General features: G+C 34.9%; 1 protein-coding gene across 21 annotated transcripts in view; it reads left to right on the top strand.

Moving 5' to 3' along the window:
- Window positions 1–17555, top strand: part of AHI1 (Abelson helper integration site 1) — a 210875-nt gene that overhangs the window by 81034 nt on the left and 112286 nt on the right. For all 21 annotated transcript variants that reach the window (XR_010126792.1, XR_008503349.2, XM_054493553.2 and 18 more), the window contains 2 exons: window positions 4529–4725; window positions 11069–11095. Coding sequence is in view for 19 of the 21 variants with exons in the window: in XM_054493553.2 (XP_054349528.2) it covers window positions 4529–4725; window positions 11069–11095 (224 nt within the window). In the remaining 2 variants the exon portion in view is untranslated. The remainder of the gene's footprint in view (window positions 1–4528; window positions 4726–11068; window positions 11096–17555) is intronic.

Raw genomic sequence — 17555 nt, 5'->3', positions numbered from 1 at the left:
AGCTGTTCTTCATTTAGAGTGCCTGAATGAAATAGTGCATGAATATAAAGATCAAATACCTAATATTGTTTATATGCGTCATCTCAGACTCATAGTTCGTGAAACCAAGGCCGATAACTTGAAAAAGTGGTCGTCCTTTTGTATATACTGTCTATATTGTTTTATAAATTATTTTTTCCAGTGAGTAATATATTATGAGCAGTTTTCCATTGTGATAATTACATTTCTATACATAATTTTAGTGGCTAAATTCCCTTTCATTAAATGAATACACCGTAGTTTAAACAACTGTTGTTGCACAATTATACCGTTATATCTTTTTCAACATTTAGATAGTGCTTCAGTACACACTAGCTACCCTTACATTCCTCAGGAAATAATGTCTTGAGGTACAATGGGTCAGTTAAACAGGCAAAAAAAAAAAAAAGGCACTTTCTAATTTGCATTTTTATTACTAATTGCTTTAATTTTTAGTGAAGTTAAATATATTTTTATTGGACACATAGTTCTTTTGTGAATTTTCTTTAATGGTTCTTTGCCTATTTTTCTGTTTGATTATTAATTTTTAATGGATTTCATGAGAACTCTGCATAGTAAGATTAATTACCCCTTTCGTTACAATTTTGTCATTTGCCTTTTTTGGTGAATGGCTTTATTGAGGTATAATTGACATATTATAAACTGAACATATTTAAATGTACTATCTGATAAGTTTAGGCATTTATAAACCTGGGAGACTATTGCCTCAATCAAGATAATGAACATATTTCATCCCCAGAAGTTACTTTGTGCCCTTTTGTGTTCTGTTCCTTCCTCACCCTTATCCCAGGCAACCACTATAAATTAGTTTGCATTTTCCAGAATTGTATATAAGTGAAACTGTATATACCATGTACTCTTTTTTTATCTGGCTCCTTTCACTTATAATTACTTTGATAAATCTGTGTTTTAGCATTTATCAATAGTTTATTCTTTATATTGTTGGGTGTTGTTTAATTGTATGGCTATGCCACAGTTTGTTTATCCATTCACCTGTCAATGGACATTGGGGTTGTAACCAGCTTTTAGCTATTACAAATAAAGCTGCTCCAAATATTCACATACAAGTCTTTGTATGGACATATGCTTTCATTTCTCTTGGACAAATTTCTAGGAGCAGAAGGGCTGGATCATATTGCAGATGTATGTTTGACTTCTTAAGAAGCTGCCAGACTATTTTCTAAAGTGGTTGCGCCATTTAACATTTAACATTCCCACCATTAGTGTATCAGTGTACTTGCCAACTTTGAAATGGCCAATCTTTTGAATTTTAGCCATTCTAATATACATGCAGTGCTATTTTATTGTGGTTTTAATTTGCTTTTCCCTAATGACTAATGATACTGAGCACCTTTTTTTGCATGCTTATTTGTCATCCATATAACTTCTTCAGTAAATTGTCTTTTCAAATCTTTTGTCCATTTTTTAAATTGTCCTGTTTGTTTTCTGATTATTGAGTTTTGAGATTTCTTTGTGTTTTGTGTATACAAGTATTTTATCAGGCATATGATTTGCAGGTATTTCCCCCCAGTCTGGTTTGTTTTCTAATTGTCTTGACAGTTTAAAGAACAGAAGTTTGAGATTTTGATGAAGTTCAAATTATCAGCTTGTTCTTTTATGCATTTTAGTGTTGTATCTAAGAAATCTTTGCCTAACCCAAGCTCACAAAGGTGTTCTCTGTTTTTTTCTAGAAGTCTTATAGCTTTGGGTTTTACGTTTAGATTGTGGTCCATTTTGAGTTACTTTTGTACATGTTGTAAAGTATGGATCAAAGTTCATCTTTTTCACATATGAATATCCAACTATTCTAACACCATTTGTTGGAAAAACTGTCTTTTCTCCACTGAATGGCCTTTGTACTTCGTCTATACACCCTGGGCACTCTATACTATTCTTTTGATCTGTTTGTTTATCTTTATGCCAGTAGCAAACTGTGTGGATTACTGTAGCTTTATAAGATTTGAAGTCAGGTATTCTTTTCTTTTTCAAAGTTGTTTTGGCTGTTCTACGTAATATTAATTTCCATGTCGATTTTAGAATTTATTTTACAATTTCTCCAAAAATAACCTGCTGGAATTTTGAGTGGGACTGCATTGAATCTACAGATCATTTGGGGAGAATTTACATCTTACCAATATTGAGTATGCCACCCCATGAACACAATGACAAATTGCTTTGTCAGTTTCTCTCAGCAGTATTTTTGGTTTTCAGTATACAGGTCTTTCACATCTTTCTCCTTTTTTTCCCCAAAGTTTGTCACGTTTTTTAATGCCATAGTAAATGGCATATATATTTTTTTAATTTCCATTTTTGGTTCTTAATTGCTTGTATATAGACATATAGATAATTTTTGTGTTTTGATCTCAATCCTACAAACATTGCTAAAGTCAATTCTAGTGCCTTGTTTTTTTAGATTCCATTTAGAATTTTTACACAGATATGGAGCCAGGACCTCAGAGTGAGAACCTCCTTAAATTTTGCTGCCTGTGTGCCTCACTTGCCTTGCTCCACTTTAGCTCTACCTAGACAATCATGTCTGCAAAAACTGTTTTTTTTTTTCTTTTATACAGTTTGTCCATTTTTTGGTAGTTTCGAGCAGCAGAGTAAATCTAGTCCCTACTCCATTTTGGTCAGAAATGGAAGAACCTTATTACATTATTTCCTTTTTGATTTTTGTTGTGGTAGTTTATTTATATATTTAAGTCTTAAATATGATTTAAAAATCACATTAGCTCTGTCATCCAGTCTTCACTGGAGTGCAGTGGCAGCCTTGACTTCCAGTCTCAAGCAATCCTCCCACCCACCTCAGCCTCCTCAGTAGCTGGAAACTACAGGCACATGGCACCCTGCCCGGTTAATTTTTCAATTTTTTATAGCGACAGGGTCTCATTGTCTTGCCAGGGCTGGTCTCAAACTTCTAGGCTCAGGTGATCCTCCCACCTCAGCCTCCCAGAGTGCCAGGATTAAGGCATGAGACACTGTGCCTGGCCAGTTTTTTTATTTTAATGAAGACTCTTTAAATGTTCATGTTACAAAATCTGTTCATTGGTCCATAAGAATGTTGACAATTATTAACTTTTTCTGACTCATGTAATCCTTCGATGGATAACCTGATAAAAATTATGAATCTGCTTTCCAGAAACGCTTATATAAACACACTCACATTTCCATAGTAATTTCAGTAGTCCATAGACTTCCTGAAGGTTCATCCATTGCTTCCATATTATGAATCCCTGTTTTGAGATTTCTTTCTTTCATGTCATGTTTAGGAAGGCTTTCCATTTCAAGATTATATAATTAAGGAAATACTTTTTTAAATGATGAGTTTATATTTTTTTTCTCCTTTGTGTATATAGACAGACATTTAAAATTTTTCAAGTTCATGTGTTTTAAATGATCAAATGCGGTAATGTATGTGATAGCACCCCAAAAAATACAAAGTGCAGCACAGATGCTACCATGCTCGTTATCATCATCATCATCAATCATCATCAAAACATTCACCCTTTGAGCCATCTTCGTCACTCTAGAGAATTAAATCCAAAACAAGAATTATGTTAAGAAACAAAGTCAGCTATGAAAGTAATTATTCTTGCATGATCTATAAGGGAGAACAGAAAACACTATAAGTAGAGTTATCTCTTGTTATCTATAGAGGACTGGTTCCAGAACCCCTGGGGATACCAAAAATCTATGGATGCTAAAGTCACTTATATAAAATGTCATAGTTTTTGCATATAGTCTGTGGACATCTTCTCTCATACTTGGAATCATCTATAGATTACTTATAATACCTAATATAGTATAAATGCTATGTAAATAGTTATCATTACTGTATTTTTTATAGTATTATTGTTTTTTTCTGAATATTTTTTATCCATAGTTGGTTGAATTCATGGATAGGGAAGCCACAGATACAGAGGGCCAACTGTATTCAGTATAAGAGAATGTGTAAAAAAAATTACGGCGCTTCATTAAATGAGATACTGTAAAAACATTTAATAATGAAAATTACGTCATTGTAGAAATATAAGAAATACTTGCATTTAAATTGAGAAATGTTAAATTGTATTTACATTATGATATCTTACATAGAATGTGTGTGTAAAAATTAAGAAGGGTACAGAAATATGAAAATAGTTGTTTTAGAGAGGCTTGTGAATAAATATTATTTTAGCATTTCCTTTAGTTCTGTTATGCCTTTGATTTTTTAGTATTATTTTTCTATATACATATATTTAGTCTTCCATCCCAATTTACATGGCCTTCACAGCTCAATTATAATGCTGCCTGACATGAAATTCTATTTCCTGCCTTATGATTTTATAGCATCGAATAATTTCAAATTTTGCTAGTCATGGTGTCTTATTATTACCCAGTTTTTAAGATGTGTTATGCAGTTTCTGATTATTTGTTGAATGCTACAGTTTTAGGGCTTGATTATGCTTTTGCTATGATGATTTAACTAATTATGGATTCATTTCTTCAGTTGCCCAGCAGGAGGCTGAAATGTTCAAACGCTACAATGGAACATTTCCATTATCTGGAATACATCAAAGTCAAGATGCCCTATGTACCTGTCCAAAACTACCCCATCAAGGCTCTTTTCAGATTGATGAATTTGTCCACAATGAAAATTCTTCAACAAAGATGCAGCTAGTAAAACAGAGGCTTGAAACTGTCACAGTAAGTTTATTTTATGCAGTTGAAACTTTAAAACTATTTCTATCCTGTTTTACATTGCCATGCCAATAAATATTCATTTAATGAAGTAAGTTAATTACTTAAAATTAGACCTTCCTATACTTTTATGGTTCCTTTCAGGTACTTATTCCTAAATCCTTAATTGCAACAGACAACCTGAATTTAGGATAATCTATCATGCTGTTCTGACTTGATATCTCTGTAAAGACTAGCCCAGCACCTAGTGATAAGGGAGGGCTCTGAACCAGATGACCACACCTAGGACTTAGCATGCAGGTATGACTCCATCTCCTAAGAAAGAAAGAGAAACTGTGACTTTATCAGCCCAGCATGGTGGCGTACATCTGTAATCTCAGCCACTCAGGTGGCTGAGGCACAAGAATCACTTGAACCCGACAGGCAGAGGTTGCAGTGAGGCGAGATCCTGCCACTGCACTCCAGCCTGGGTGACAAAATGAGACTGTGTCCCCGCTTCCCCAAAAAAGGAAAGTAAGTAAAGGCAAAGCATATCTTAAAATGCTTTGCTATAAGAAACAGAATATTTAGAGTGTGTTCTCAATAAAATAGAAGAAAACAGAATTTCTATTAATGAAGAAATGAGAGTCCCAAGATTTTGATTTTAAAAAGACATCTAAGATAAAATGAATTTAAAGAAAAACAAAAGGTAAGCTTCAATTAATTCCTCATTGCAAATGGTAAAAGAGAAAGTTGACATTTTAAAATACCAGATCAGTAGTGTAGCGTAGAGAACTAATTTCAGAAGCACACAAGAATACAGAAAAAAAGAGATAGGTGAAAACTATGGTTAAGAGTGTAGCTCTGGGGTCCAGCTGCTTAGGTATAGGAATGGCATAGGCTCCAACCTGTGCCAGCTTTTTGACTGGAGAAGTTTAAGTAAACCTAGTTTTCCTCATCTATAAAATGAGGTGGTTTATGGTTGTTTTGTTTTGTTTTAATTTAGAGACAGGATCTCACTTTGTGGCCCAGGTTGGAATGCAGTGGTGTGATCATTGCTCACTGCAGTCTTGAACTCCTGGGCTCAAGCAATTCTCCCGCGTCTGACTCTTGAGTAGCTGGGACTGTAGGCACACACCACCAGGCCTGGCTAATTAAAAAAATTTTTTTTTGTAGAGACAGGATCTTGGTATGTTGCCCAGGCTGGTCTCCAACTCCTAGCCTCAAGCAGTCAGCAGTCCTCTTGCCTCAGCCTCCCAGAGTATTGGGATTTTAGGCATGAGCCATTATGGGGATTGTAGTATTTCTTACCTTACAGGATTTTTAAGATTCAGTAAGACCCTAAAAGTAAACCTCTTAACAGGGTGTCTGATACATAGTGCCACTGATAAATGTTAGTTATTATTATTGATAATGAGAGAAGAGATGAATATGAGATAGATTGTGCACATGGTTGATCAGTGTTGTTAGAGACCAGCATGTGTGAAAAGAGACCAGCATGTGTGAAAAGAGATAACAAAGATCAAATACAAAAGGCCTTCCTGTGCTAAAGTCCCAAATCTATAAAATGAAAGTATCTATTACCAGACCAATTGATGAAAAGATGCCAGTATCTTAGAAATAGCCTAGTGAAATCGTTTGATTTTTAAAGAAAAATCATAGATATAATGGGGGGAAAAAAAAGACTGGTTATCTACATAGGAACTAAGCTATCTTCGAACTTCTCCATAAGAGCTGAAGTAATAATGAAGCTGAAATAATACTAGTAGTATAATTGAAATTCACTAAGATAGAAAGATAAATCAGTGGGGAAAGGAAGAATTGTTCCCTTGTATGGTGTTGGGAAACCTTGTTAACTATGAGTTAACTGAAAAATACAGTCCGTTTACTTCTATATCTTAGGTCACTCACCTAAGTCAAATTCTCATTTACCAAGGAGTTAAATATAAAAATCCAGATCTTTTTAAAAACTAGGGAAATACGCTTGCAAATATTTCTCAAATGAATGAAAACATACTAATTTTAAAAGCAGTGGAAAATCCTCTCCCAAAATATTAATAGATTATTGACATAGAATTTTAAATTTCTCTGTTTAAAAATATAAGGATGTGTATATTTGTGTGTATATACAAAACATACACACACACATATATGTGCAACAAACACCAGCCTGGGGAAATGTTTACATAAAATGTATTAAAGAAACAGCCCTTTTAACATGCAAAAAATTAAACAGTAAAGAAAAATAGTAAATCTTAAAGAAATGGGTAAAAGAAATAAACTGTTCTTCTAAAAGGAGGAGATAGAAACGTTTCATAAGCATATTTTAAAAGTTCTATCTCACTACTCATAAGAAAAGTACCACATAAACCAGATATTGCCCGTAAAATTGGAAAATAGATCGTGAAAATGATGAGGAGGAAGATGCTTTGTTAAAGGTAGTGTAGCATTCTGTTAGTGAAAATTCCTAGAAAATTTTTCTCAAAGATAAATGGTCAAATGTAGTAAGAAGCCTAAGCATCCTGAGAAATATCTTTGACCATACTTTTAGTAGAATTAAGTGGAAGTCCTTTTATTAGAATTACTTTGAGCTCCTTGAAGACAGGGGCTGTGCAGCCTTGTTCATTGTTTTATTCTTACCTTCTTTAATAAATATTATCCTTTTTCTTGCTTCCTTGATAGAGATCTTGATTAGTTTTAAACTATACAAGGAACTACATTGAGACGGTTTTAGTTCTGACTGTGCTCTCTTCCTCTGTCCTTTTCTTTATAAAGTTAGAGACTTGAAGGTGTCCCAGGATGCAGATTACATTCCATCTCTGGGTTTAGATTTTAACCTAAACCCAGAATAAATGTAGGAATATAGAAAAATATATATATTTCTTAGTTAACTTTTAGAATATGTAACTATAAATTAATAAATTTATTTCAATATTGCAGTTCTTTGTATTTTAACTTTTTTAATATAATCAAATAATGCATGCTGTTCCAGATTTTAAAAGGAAGTCTGAATAGATACATTGAGCTTTAAAGATGAAGAGAAACATGTTTCTTCACCAGGAAAAAAAAGAAAATGTGTTCCTTGTCTAAAAACTTGCATGGCAAAGTAACTTCATCTACAGGCATAAAAACAACTCACCAACAGATTTATAAAAACAAGTTTCCTACAGTCTATCCATCTTTATTCTGTAAAACTTAACATCCTGGAATCACCTAAGTCTTGTAGCTTTTTTCTGATTTCATTTTATATACCTGTCATCCTCAGATAAATGAAAGGATGTAAGAACTAAAGAAAGTAGATGTAAAGGAAAAATAAAATCAGAAAAATGTTTTTTTTTTTTTGAGATGGAGTCTCACTCTGTCGCCCAGACTGGGGTGCAGTGGCGCGATCTCAGCTCACTGCAAGCTCTGCCTCCTGGGTTCACGCCATTCTCCTGCCTCAGCCTCCCAAGTAGCTGGGACTACAGGCGCCTGCCACCATGCCCGGCTAATTTTTTTTGTATTTTTAGTAGGCTAATTTTTTGTATTTTTATTAGAGACGGGGTTTCACCGTGTTAGCCAGGATGGTCTCGATCTCCTGACCTTGTGATTCGCCCACCTCGGCCTCCCAAAGTGCTGGGATTACAGGCATGAGCCACTGTGCCCGGCAGAAGAATGTTTTTTAAGAAATGAAATCAAAGGCAAGAGAGAAGCAAATTGATAATTTATTATAAAAAAATTTACTTCGAATTATTACTTTATTTGGCTTTTACCGTATCTTTTCTTTTTAAAATTATTTAGAGAATATGTCTGCTTTGGTATTGAGGTAGATAGAAGCTGCCTTTGGAAATGAAAGTTTTGCTTTGGTTTTAAAAAACCATTATTTTTCCATTGTTGAGAGAATTCACTGAATTTATTTTTCTGATGATATCTGCAATGTATTTTCTTTCAGAATGTACATAGTATGTATGGGAATAAAAACAAAGTGTCGTCTTTATTCCATGGCAGCCTCATTCTATATTTTGCAAACATTTAGGTTGACTGAATTCCCACCTTTTGTCATTATGCCTTTTCTCTTGTTTCTTGCCATTGTATTTCAGTAGACCCCAAATTCCTTTTTTTATTTATTTGTTATTACAATAGGAATGTTTTTCTAATAAATTATGGTACAGGTTTAGGGTGTAATTTTTGTGGGGTATGTGTGAGTGAACTGCATAATAAATTCAGTTCAGCAGGTATATAGTAGGTGTTCAGGCATTAATGAGTAAAAGATACAAAAAATAGATAATTGTCGGTTATTGGGAGCATTACCATTTAGTCATAATATAAATCACTTAATTATTTCATAATTATCATACTTGACTACATGTTGCTGCCACAGCAATACCTAACAGCATTCTGCAACCCAGGTAAGACTTCGCGGGTGGACAGTATCTTGAGAGCATTGGTAAATCTCATTCTAAGTTTTCAGATCCAGAAATTTGATTTTATCAGTGCATCCAGGGTTGCTCAGAATCTGTAGTATCTATTAAGATTAATCAATCCTACAAAAAGTTGATTAATGAATGAGAATCCATGAAAATACATCTTATAATATAATAAAAGGTAGACTATTCTGGCAGCCTGAACACTCAAGATCTCATCCTATCTAAATTTAACCTGAAGCCTAGGCTAATGATCACAGAGTTGATTGCTAAGTAGAGCCATAGGAGTATGGATTGAATGGGTTTGAAAATGTTTTATGCCAATTTTGAAAAAAGATTAATTTTCTCTACCCCACAGGAGATACCACCGTATATATTGATTAATGATAACTAACATCTGTTTAATTATTAGTAATAATTGATATATTTCTGGCACTGTGCTAAAGGCTTTACATTTTATTGTATTTAATTCTCAAACCGTCCTATAGGGGTGAGTATTATTCCCATTTTCCAGAAGAGGATTTTGAGGCTTACAGAGATCAAGCCACATAACCAAGATCACACAAGTAGTAAACACTAGAGCTGGGATTCAGCCCAGGTAGTTGGACTCCCATGTCCACAGTCAGTTTAACTGTCTCCTTTTAGTGACTGAATTACTGATATGCTTTAGACACAGTATCTGGCTCTTAGAAATTTCTAAATGAAAAAATTAATAGATATTCCAGATTTTGAGCAACTGTGGATGCACTGATAAAATCATATTTCTGGATCTAAAAACTTAGAATGAGATATACCAATGTTCTCAAGGTACTGTCCACCTGTGAGGTCTTACCTAGGTTGCAGAATGCTTTTAGGTATTGCTGTGGCAGCAACATGCAGTCAAGTATGCTGATAAATAATTAAATGATTTATATTGTGACTAAATGGTAATGCTCCCAATAACTGAGAACTATCTTTTTTTTTCTAAACTCCATGTTGATTATGACCATTTTTCACTAGCTCTGTACTAGGCTGATGCTATATGCTGGCTAACTCCTAATTGGACTGGACTTGAGTATTTTTTTTTCTTTTTCTTTTTCTTTTTGAGATGGAGTCTCACTCTGTCGCCCAGGCTGGAGTGCAGTGGCGCGATCTTGGCTCACTACAACCTCCACCCCCCGGATTCAAGTGATTCTCCTGCCTCAGCCTCCAGAGTAGCTGGGACTACAGGTGCACGCCACCACGCCTAGCTGATTTCTGTATTTTTAGTAGAGAGGGGGTTTCACCACGTTGGCCCAGGATGGTCTCGATCTCTTGACCTCGTGATCTGCCTGCCTCGGCCTCCCAAAGTGCTGGGATTACAAGGCGTGAGCCACCGCACCCGGTCAGACTTGAGTATTTTTACTGTCTCCTTAGCAGCAGATTTTCAAATTGTCCATAATACATCGACTTTTACTAGTTTCTCTTTCAAAATGATCTTTTCTTGGCCTTGTCCCATGAATTGTACAGAGTTCCTTTCTGTAGCTCTTTCAATAATAGTCATATATTTCATCATTTAGTACTATTTACTATTTAATATTAGATTTCATCCAATACAAATAATATGGGAATGATAGTTATAGCTATTATTATTTATAGAGATAATTATATATTGCAGTTAACTCAGCATGTGTCTTTTACACCTGTTAGTGTTCTAGTATAGAATTTTATTATTCTATTGATTGAAGAGCACATTTTTCTTGAGGCAGATAACCTTTGAGCCCTCAGGAGTTTCACAGTGCCATTTGTTTGGGCAAGTTAGATTTACCTTGAACATGTCATTAGGTCTCTTTCATTGGAAACAATGCATAGTGACAATGGCAGGATAATGGATAAAGAAACTTCCAAATGCTGATTTAGGTTATTAGAAGATTAACATCTGAGTGTTCTGAAAAGTCAATATTTAATGAAATTATGAATACTTCCTTATTTTACTGTATTTCTTTTAGGAGGTGATACGATCCTGTGCTGCAAAAGTAAGTAGTTTTTATTACCAAGAAGATAACTTTAAAGGTATAGTGATGCTCCAAAGAACTGGAATGCACCATTCATAGAGTCTGGAACCTTTATAAAAGTTAATCTGATGTGTACTTTCATTATTGGAGCTCAGGTTTATCAAAGAATTACAATACTGGAACCTGATAATTTAGTAAGGGTGATCATTTAGCAAGTAGCTTCACATTTTTAAAGATTTAAGAATACTAAGTGATTGAGATACTTTCAGTAAAGGATCAACAAGGTCATGTCATACCCTGAGAAAAATTTTATATGATATTTAATTTGTATAAGACACTAGTCAATATAGTTCCAGTAGGTATATGCTGAGTAAACTGTATAAACATTGAAATGCATGCAAGCTGTACATAAATGATTTATTGTACTGATAATGCTCTTCTTCATTTATAAGCCTTTCACATTTCTTTTCTCGTTTAACTATACTGTATAATAATCCTGAGAGATAGATTCGATATAATAGTTATTCCAATTTTAGAAAGGAGGAAACTGAGGTTTATTCAGGTTGAGTGATTTGCCCAAGGTCCCAAGTTAGTCTAAAAATGGTAGTGTACAAAAAGGCTCTCGATTAGTAAACAATTTCAACTAAATTGTATCTTATATGCTTTCAACATAGTAGCTTTCCTCCTTTTACAAGCAAGGTTATTTTATGTATAACTTTTAACTTAGGTGTTGGGAAAATAAGGAGTTGGAATGGCAACATGTGTTCATCCTTCCCTCTTCTGTCCACTCCCAACATTCAGTTGAATAATTAGACATCTATTCATTTAACAAATATAATTATATATCACAAAGAGAAGGTAAAACATCCAGAAGGAAAGAATTAGAATGGTGTTAGTATATTTAGAGACTGCTTCATATAATAGTGCAATGGAATTTTTTTTTTTAATTCCGTGGGCACCTACTACCATTTGGTAGTAGGCACTTGGAATGCAATAGGCTATTGTCTCTTTCCTGATGGGGCATGTTAGGGAGGGAGGAACGTGTCAGAAAATACAAGACTTACCCCATCACTGAGCTGTCCAGCATCAGTCACAGAACCCATCACTTTTATACCTAATTATCACAAGTCAACAGGATATGGAATATAGACAAGGGGAAGGAAGACGAGGGGGTAAAAGAGAACAAGCTATATTCTGACTTGGGCTGCAGATGTTCAGGAAACGTTCCTGATAGCAATGATTGGTGTAATGATTGTAGCTCCAAGATTACTAAACCTTCTGAAGTACTCATTGTGTATAAAATCGGAGGCAAAAATACAATTTATTTTCTGACTAGCAATTCAAAGCTATTTCTCTTTATTTAACAAATGTACTGCATACTCTTCTTTTGGAATGCTGTCTGAATGTCCAAAGAATAAAGTGTCCTGCACAGATTGAGCAAGGCTTTATGGAGAACAGCTTCTACTAATGTGGAAACTCCCCAAGGGTGAAGGATCATGCCATTCATCTTCATAACCCTAGTATTTAATAAAGGTAGAATAAATACTCATTGAAAAAATGATTAATTTGGAAAGGAATCAGTGTCTGGAAAAATTAACCTTACTAGTATCTCAGTTATTCTTTTTTTATAATAGTTTTATTGAGCTATAATTTACATACCATAATGTTCACTCTTTTAAAATATACAGTTCACTGGTTTTTACCATATTCACAAAGTTTTGCAACCATCCCTACTGTCTGATTTTAGAGTTTTTCATCACCCCTGAATGAAGCCCCATATCTCTTAGCAGTCATTCCCAATTCCTACACATACACACTCCAAATACAAACTCTTGGAACATACCCCAAATTCCTGGCAGCCATTAATATACTTTATAGATTTGGCTAATCTGAACGTTTCATATAAATGGAGTCAGATGTTATGTAGTCATTTATAACTGACTTCTTTTACTCAAAATAACGTTTTCAGGATTCCTCTATTTGTAACATGTATCAGTGAACAACTCAGGGGTTAGGGGGACCAACCACCTGTGCAATCAAAAATTAATGTATAACTTTTGACTCCCCAAAAAAATAAGAACTCATAGCCTGCTGTTGACTGGAAGCCTTACTGATAATGTAGACAGTTGATTAACACATATTTTGTGTGTTATGTGTATTATATACTGTATTCTTAAAGTAAGCCAGAGAACAGAAAATGTTATTAAAATTAAAAAGAAGAGGATATACATTTACTATTCATTAAGCAAAGTGAATCATCACAGAGGTCTTCCTTTGTCTTCACATTGAATAGCCTGAGGAGGAAAATGAGGGTTTGGTCTTGCTATTTCACTGGGGGCAGAGGCAGAAGAGGTGGAGAAGTGGGAAGGGGAGGCAGGAGAGGCAGGCACACTTGGTGTAACTTACTGAAAAAAAAACCCACCTATAGGTGGACCTGCACAGTTCAAACTCATGTTGTTCAAGGGTCAACTGCACTACTTTTTATTGCCAAATAAGATTTCATTGTATGAATAGGTTATGTATTGTTATATTTGATCAGTTTATGAACATTTGGGTTGTTTCTACTTTTTAGCTATTAAGATAATACTCCTACGAACATTGTGTGTGTAAGTTTTGGTGTGGATATATATTCTCATTTCTATGGGATATGTATCTAGGAGTGGAACTGTTGGGTTATATGGTAACTATGTTTGACACTTTGAAGAACTCCCAAAACATTTTCCAGAGCATGTGAACCATTTTCGAATTCCACCAGCAGTGTACGAATGAGGTTCCAGTTTCTTCTCATCCTCACCAATACTTGTATTCTCTTCTTTATAGCCATCCTAGTGGGTGAAAAGTGGTTATATCATAGTGATTTTGATTTGCGTTTTCTTTATGACTAATGATGTTGAGCATTTTTTATGTGCCATTTGTACTTTTTTTTCTGGAGAAATGTCTGTTTAAATATTTCACGTGGTTTTAAAATTGGGATTTTTTGTCTTTTTATTGTTTACTTTTAAGTTCTTTATATATTCTAGATACAAGTGTCTTATGAGTTAGATGATTTGCAAATATTTTATCCCATTTTGTGGATTGTCTTCACTTTCTTAATGATGTCTTTTGAAACAAAAGTTTTTTTATGAGGTTCAGTTTATTTTTTCTTTTGTCACTTGTGCTTTTTGTGTTGTAATAAAAAACCATTTTCTAGCCTTGTGTCACAAAGATTTACTCCTATGTTTTCTTCTTAAGATTTTTATAGTTTTAAATCTTACATTCAGGTCTGTGATTATTTTGCATTAATTTTTGTATATGGTATGATGGATAGGTCCACTTTCATTCTATTGCATGAGGCTATCCAGTTGTCTCAGCACTACTTACTGAAAAGAGTGCTTTGCCCTTTGACTGGTGTTGGCACCCTTATCAAAAGTCTTTAATCTTAACAACAGAGTATATTTATGTAGTTTATCATCTATTAGATCTAGGATAATAAATTTTCACGAAGTGTCTGTTACATAAGTTTTTGCCCTTCTACATTATTTTTATATTGTTGAAGGCTCACTTGTTTTTTCCATTAGCGTTCTTTAAGCAAGTATTTATTGAGTATCTACCAAGTATTTTTCTAAGTGCTTGGAATATAACAGTGAACAAGAACCTTTTATTGTAGAGAGACACATAATCTTGAAACAAATAAGGTAGTTTCAGATAATAAGTGATGTGAAGAAAATAAAATAGGTTCATGGGACAAAGAACGACTGGGAGGGGAAGCTACTCTCAAGAGGATGGTCATAGAAGGCCTTGCTGAGAGAAACACTTAACAAGGAGCTAGTCATGTCCTGCAAAAATCCTCATCTAGGAAGAAAACTGGCATGCTCAAAGAGCAGAAAGAAGACCACTTTGCTTAAGTAGTGTAGTGAGCAAGCAAGGGGAAACAATTGTAAACCATAAAGTATCTGAGACAGGTCTCAATCAATTTAGAAGTTTATTTTGCTGAGGTTAAGGACAGGACCCAGAAGAAAAAACACGAATCACAGACACAGTCTGTGGGTCTGCCTTTCTCCAAAGATGATTTTGGGGGCTTCAATATTTAAAGGGAAAAAAACAGGCTGGAGGAGAAAAGAAGGGTATGGTCACATTACTGAATCCTCAAGTTGCAAGAGAAAAGGCGCATGTAGGGGGATAGTCAATTATGTATTCATCTCACACTCAGTAAATTGACACTTTTCAAAAGATGAGGTGAACATGAAAGCTACCTGTGGAGATATTTAACCTTTTATCTGTAGCTATCTGCTTATGAATAAAAAGAAAAGGAACTCCTTGAGTGACTCAGCTTTCAGCTTATTTTTTTTCTTTTTGGCATTAGATTATAAATTACCTCAGGGAGGAATAACACACACTCTCTTTTTCTGTCTCTTTAAATTTTACATAATACTGCTTTCGCTTCTTATCTTTATGTATCTGTCCCTCCACACACCTCTGTAAGCTTCTTGAAGCCAGGAAACTTCATCTTTTTTTTTTTTTTTTTGAAGTATTACATCACCTACCCTAGATGAATACAAATTCAGCCAAGTTGAAGTTTATTGAGTTATGTTTAGAGGAAGAATGCTGTAAAGGTAAAGTGGTAATGTATATTGTAGTCGAATCCACCTCAGAACATATTATTCACTGAAAACATTTTTTTAAAGTTTCAAAAAATAGAGAATCCAGAGAAAATTTTTTTTAATTTTTCTGTTTAAAACGTATATTTGGATATTTTTGAGATTTGAGTAGAATAGTGTTTTTCAATTATTCTAAAAGGTTTTCAAAAAAAATAAATTTTAAAAACATAATTATTTTTTCATGGCATTCCAAAACTGGATAACTGCAAATTAAGATGAGAACTTACAAACACAAAAAGGAAACAACAGACACTGAGTTCTACTTGAGGTCGAAGGGTGGGAGGAGAGAGGGGAGCAGAAAAGATAACTATTGGGGACTGGACTTAATACCTGCGTGATGTAATAATCCATACAAGTCCCTGTGACACGAGTTTACCTGTGCAAGCTTCACATGCACCCCCGGACCTAAAAGAAATTTTAAAAAGATTTATTATTTTGGCACTATTTGGAAGACTGGCTTAACTGGAAGAGTAGTACAAACTATAGTAATCTATATGTGGAACGTGGTGAGCAATCTAGTATGAGTCCCGGCTTTCTGGCCTTGGCAAGTAGGTGGAGAATGCTGGCTTTCTCTAAGAAAGTAAACAGTGGGGCAAAAGTTAGTTTAGTTCTGAACTTAGTGATCAGGAGATGTGTTTTAGATTTAAGAAACATCAACATTAGAAGGCAGATGAATTGATGAAAACAAATGTTTCTGCCCAGTGTAATTATGTGATGTGAAGGAAGACGAGGAGCTCAGCAGATCTAACAAATAGCACTGATGAGGAATGGCTGGACATAGCAGGATAACCAAGAGAAGATGCCTCCCCAGAAACAAAGATAGAAGGATGGAGGCCTAAGTGAATCTGCTGAATTTGATCATTTGAAGTCCAGGGTTACCATAAGTCCAATTTAGTTTTATCGTGGAGACAAGCTTTGTTGTACCCAGTTGAAGACTGAAGGATTCAGATATATGGATTGCAGTTGTGTGCTGTTGTTCAAGGAGTTTCGCTTTTAACGAAGCTTAAGGAAGTAATAGAATCAGAGGGAGAGTTTTAGTTGGTTTGTTTACTCTTTGCTCTTGTACTAAAATAGAAGGGTCTATGCTTCTAGCCTGCAGGGAAATAGCCAGTAGGAATTTGAAAGTAGAATTTGTTTTTCGTTTTGAAGCAGGGTCTTCCCTGTCACCCAAGCTGAGTGCAGTAGCGTCATCACAGCTCAATGCAGCCTCGACCTTCTGGGCTTAAGCAGTTCTCCTGCCTCAGCCTCCTGGGTAGCTGAGACCACAGGTGTGTACTGCCACGCCCAGCTAATTTTTTATTTTTTTGTAGTGATGAGGTCTCACTGTGTTGCCCAGGCTGGTCTTGAACTCTTGGACTCAAGTGATCCTCCTGCCTCAGCCTCCCAAATTGCTGGGATTATAAGCATTAGTCGTTGGGCCTGGCTTCTGAAAGTAGAATTTGGAAGAGCTTTAAGGATAACCCTAAGGGGACTGAGGGATGAATCTTGAACAGAATGCTGCTCTTCCTCTAACCCTGGAAGTAAAGACATAAGGATCGGTGCGAGAGGTCCATTCTTTCATAAGTTTGGAAATGAGAAGTTCAGGGGTTCAAGACCAAATTTTCTCTGTGAAGCAAGGCAGTGAACTAAGAGAGAAAAGGAGGTAAAGGTTTTGAGAAAACCAAGATGCATTGAGGTAAATTGCTTTACCCTAAAAAATATTGCTGGATAATTGGTTTGAGCCAGGACTAGATCATAATTTTGAAATTGACATGAAGGTATCGTATCAGTAATCTATGAACCACCAGTCCTTGGTACCTATCAGAGGCTCAACAATCATGATTAAATATAACTAAAAAACTTTA

The sequence above is a fragment of the Pongo pygmaeus genome, chromosome 5 (genome assembly GCF_028885625.2).
Source record: "Pongo pygmaeus isolate AG05252 chromosome 5, NHGRI_mPonPyg2-v2.0_pri, whole genome shotgun sequence".
Lineage (NCBI taxonomy): Eukaryota > Metazoa > Chordata > Mammalia > Primates > Hominidae > Pongo > Pongo pygmaeus.
This window is presented reverse-complemented; position numbering and strand designations above follow the sequence as displayed.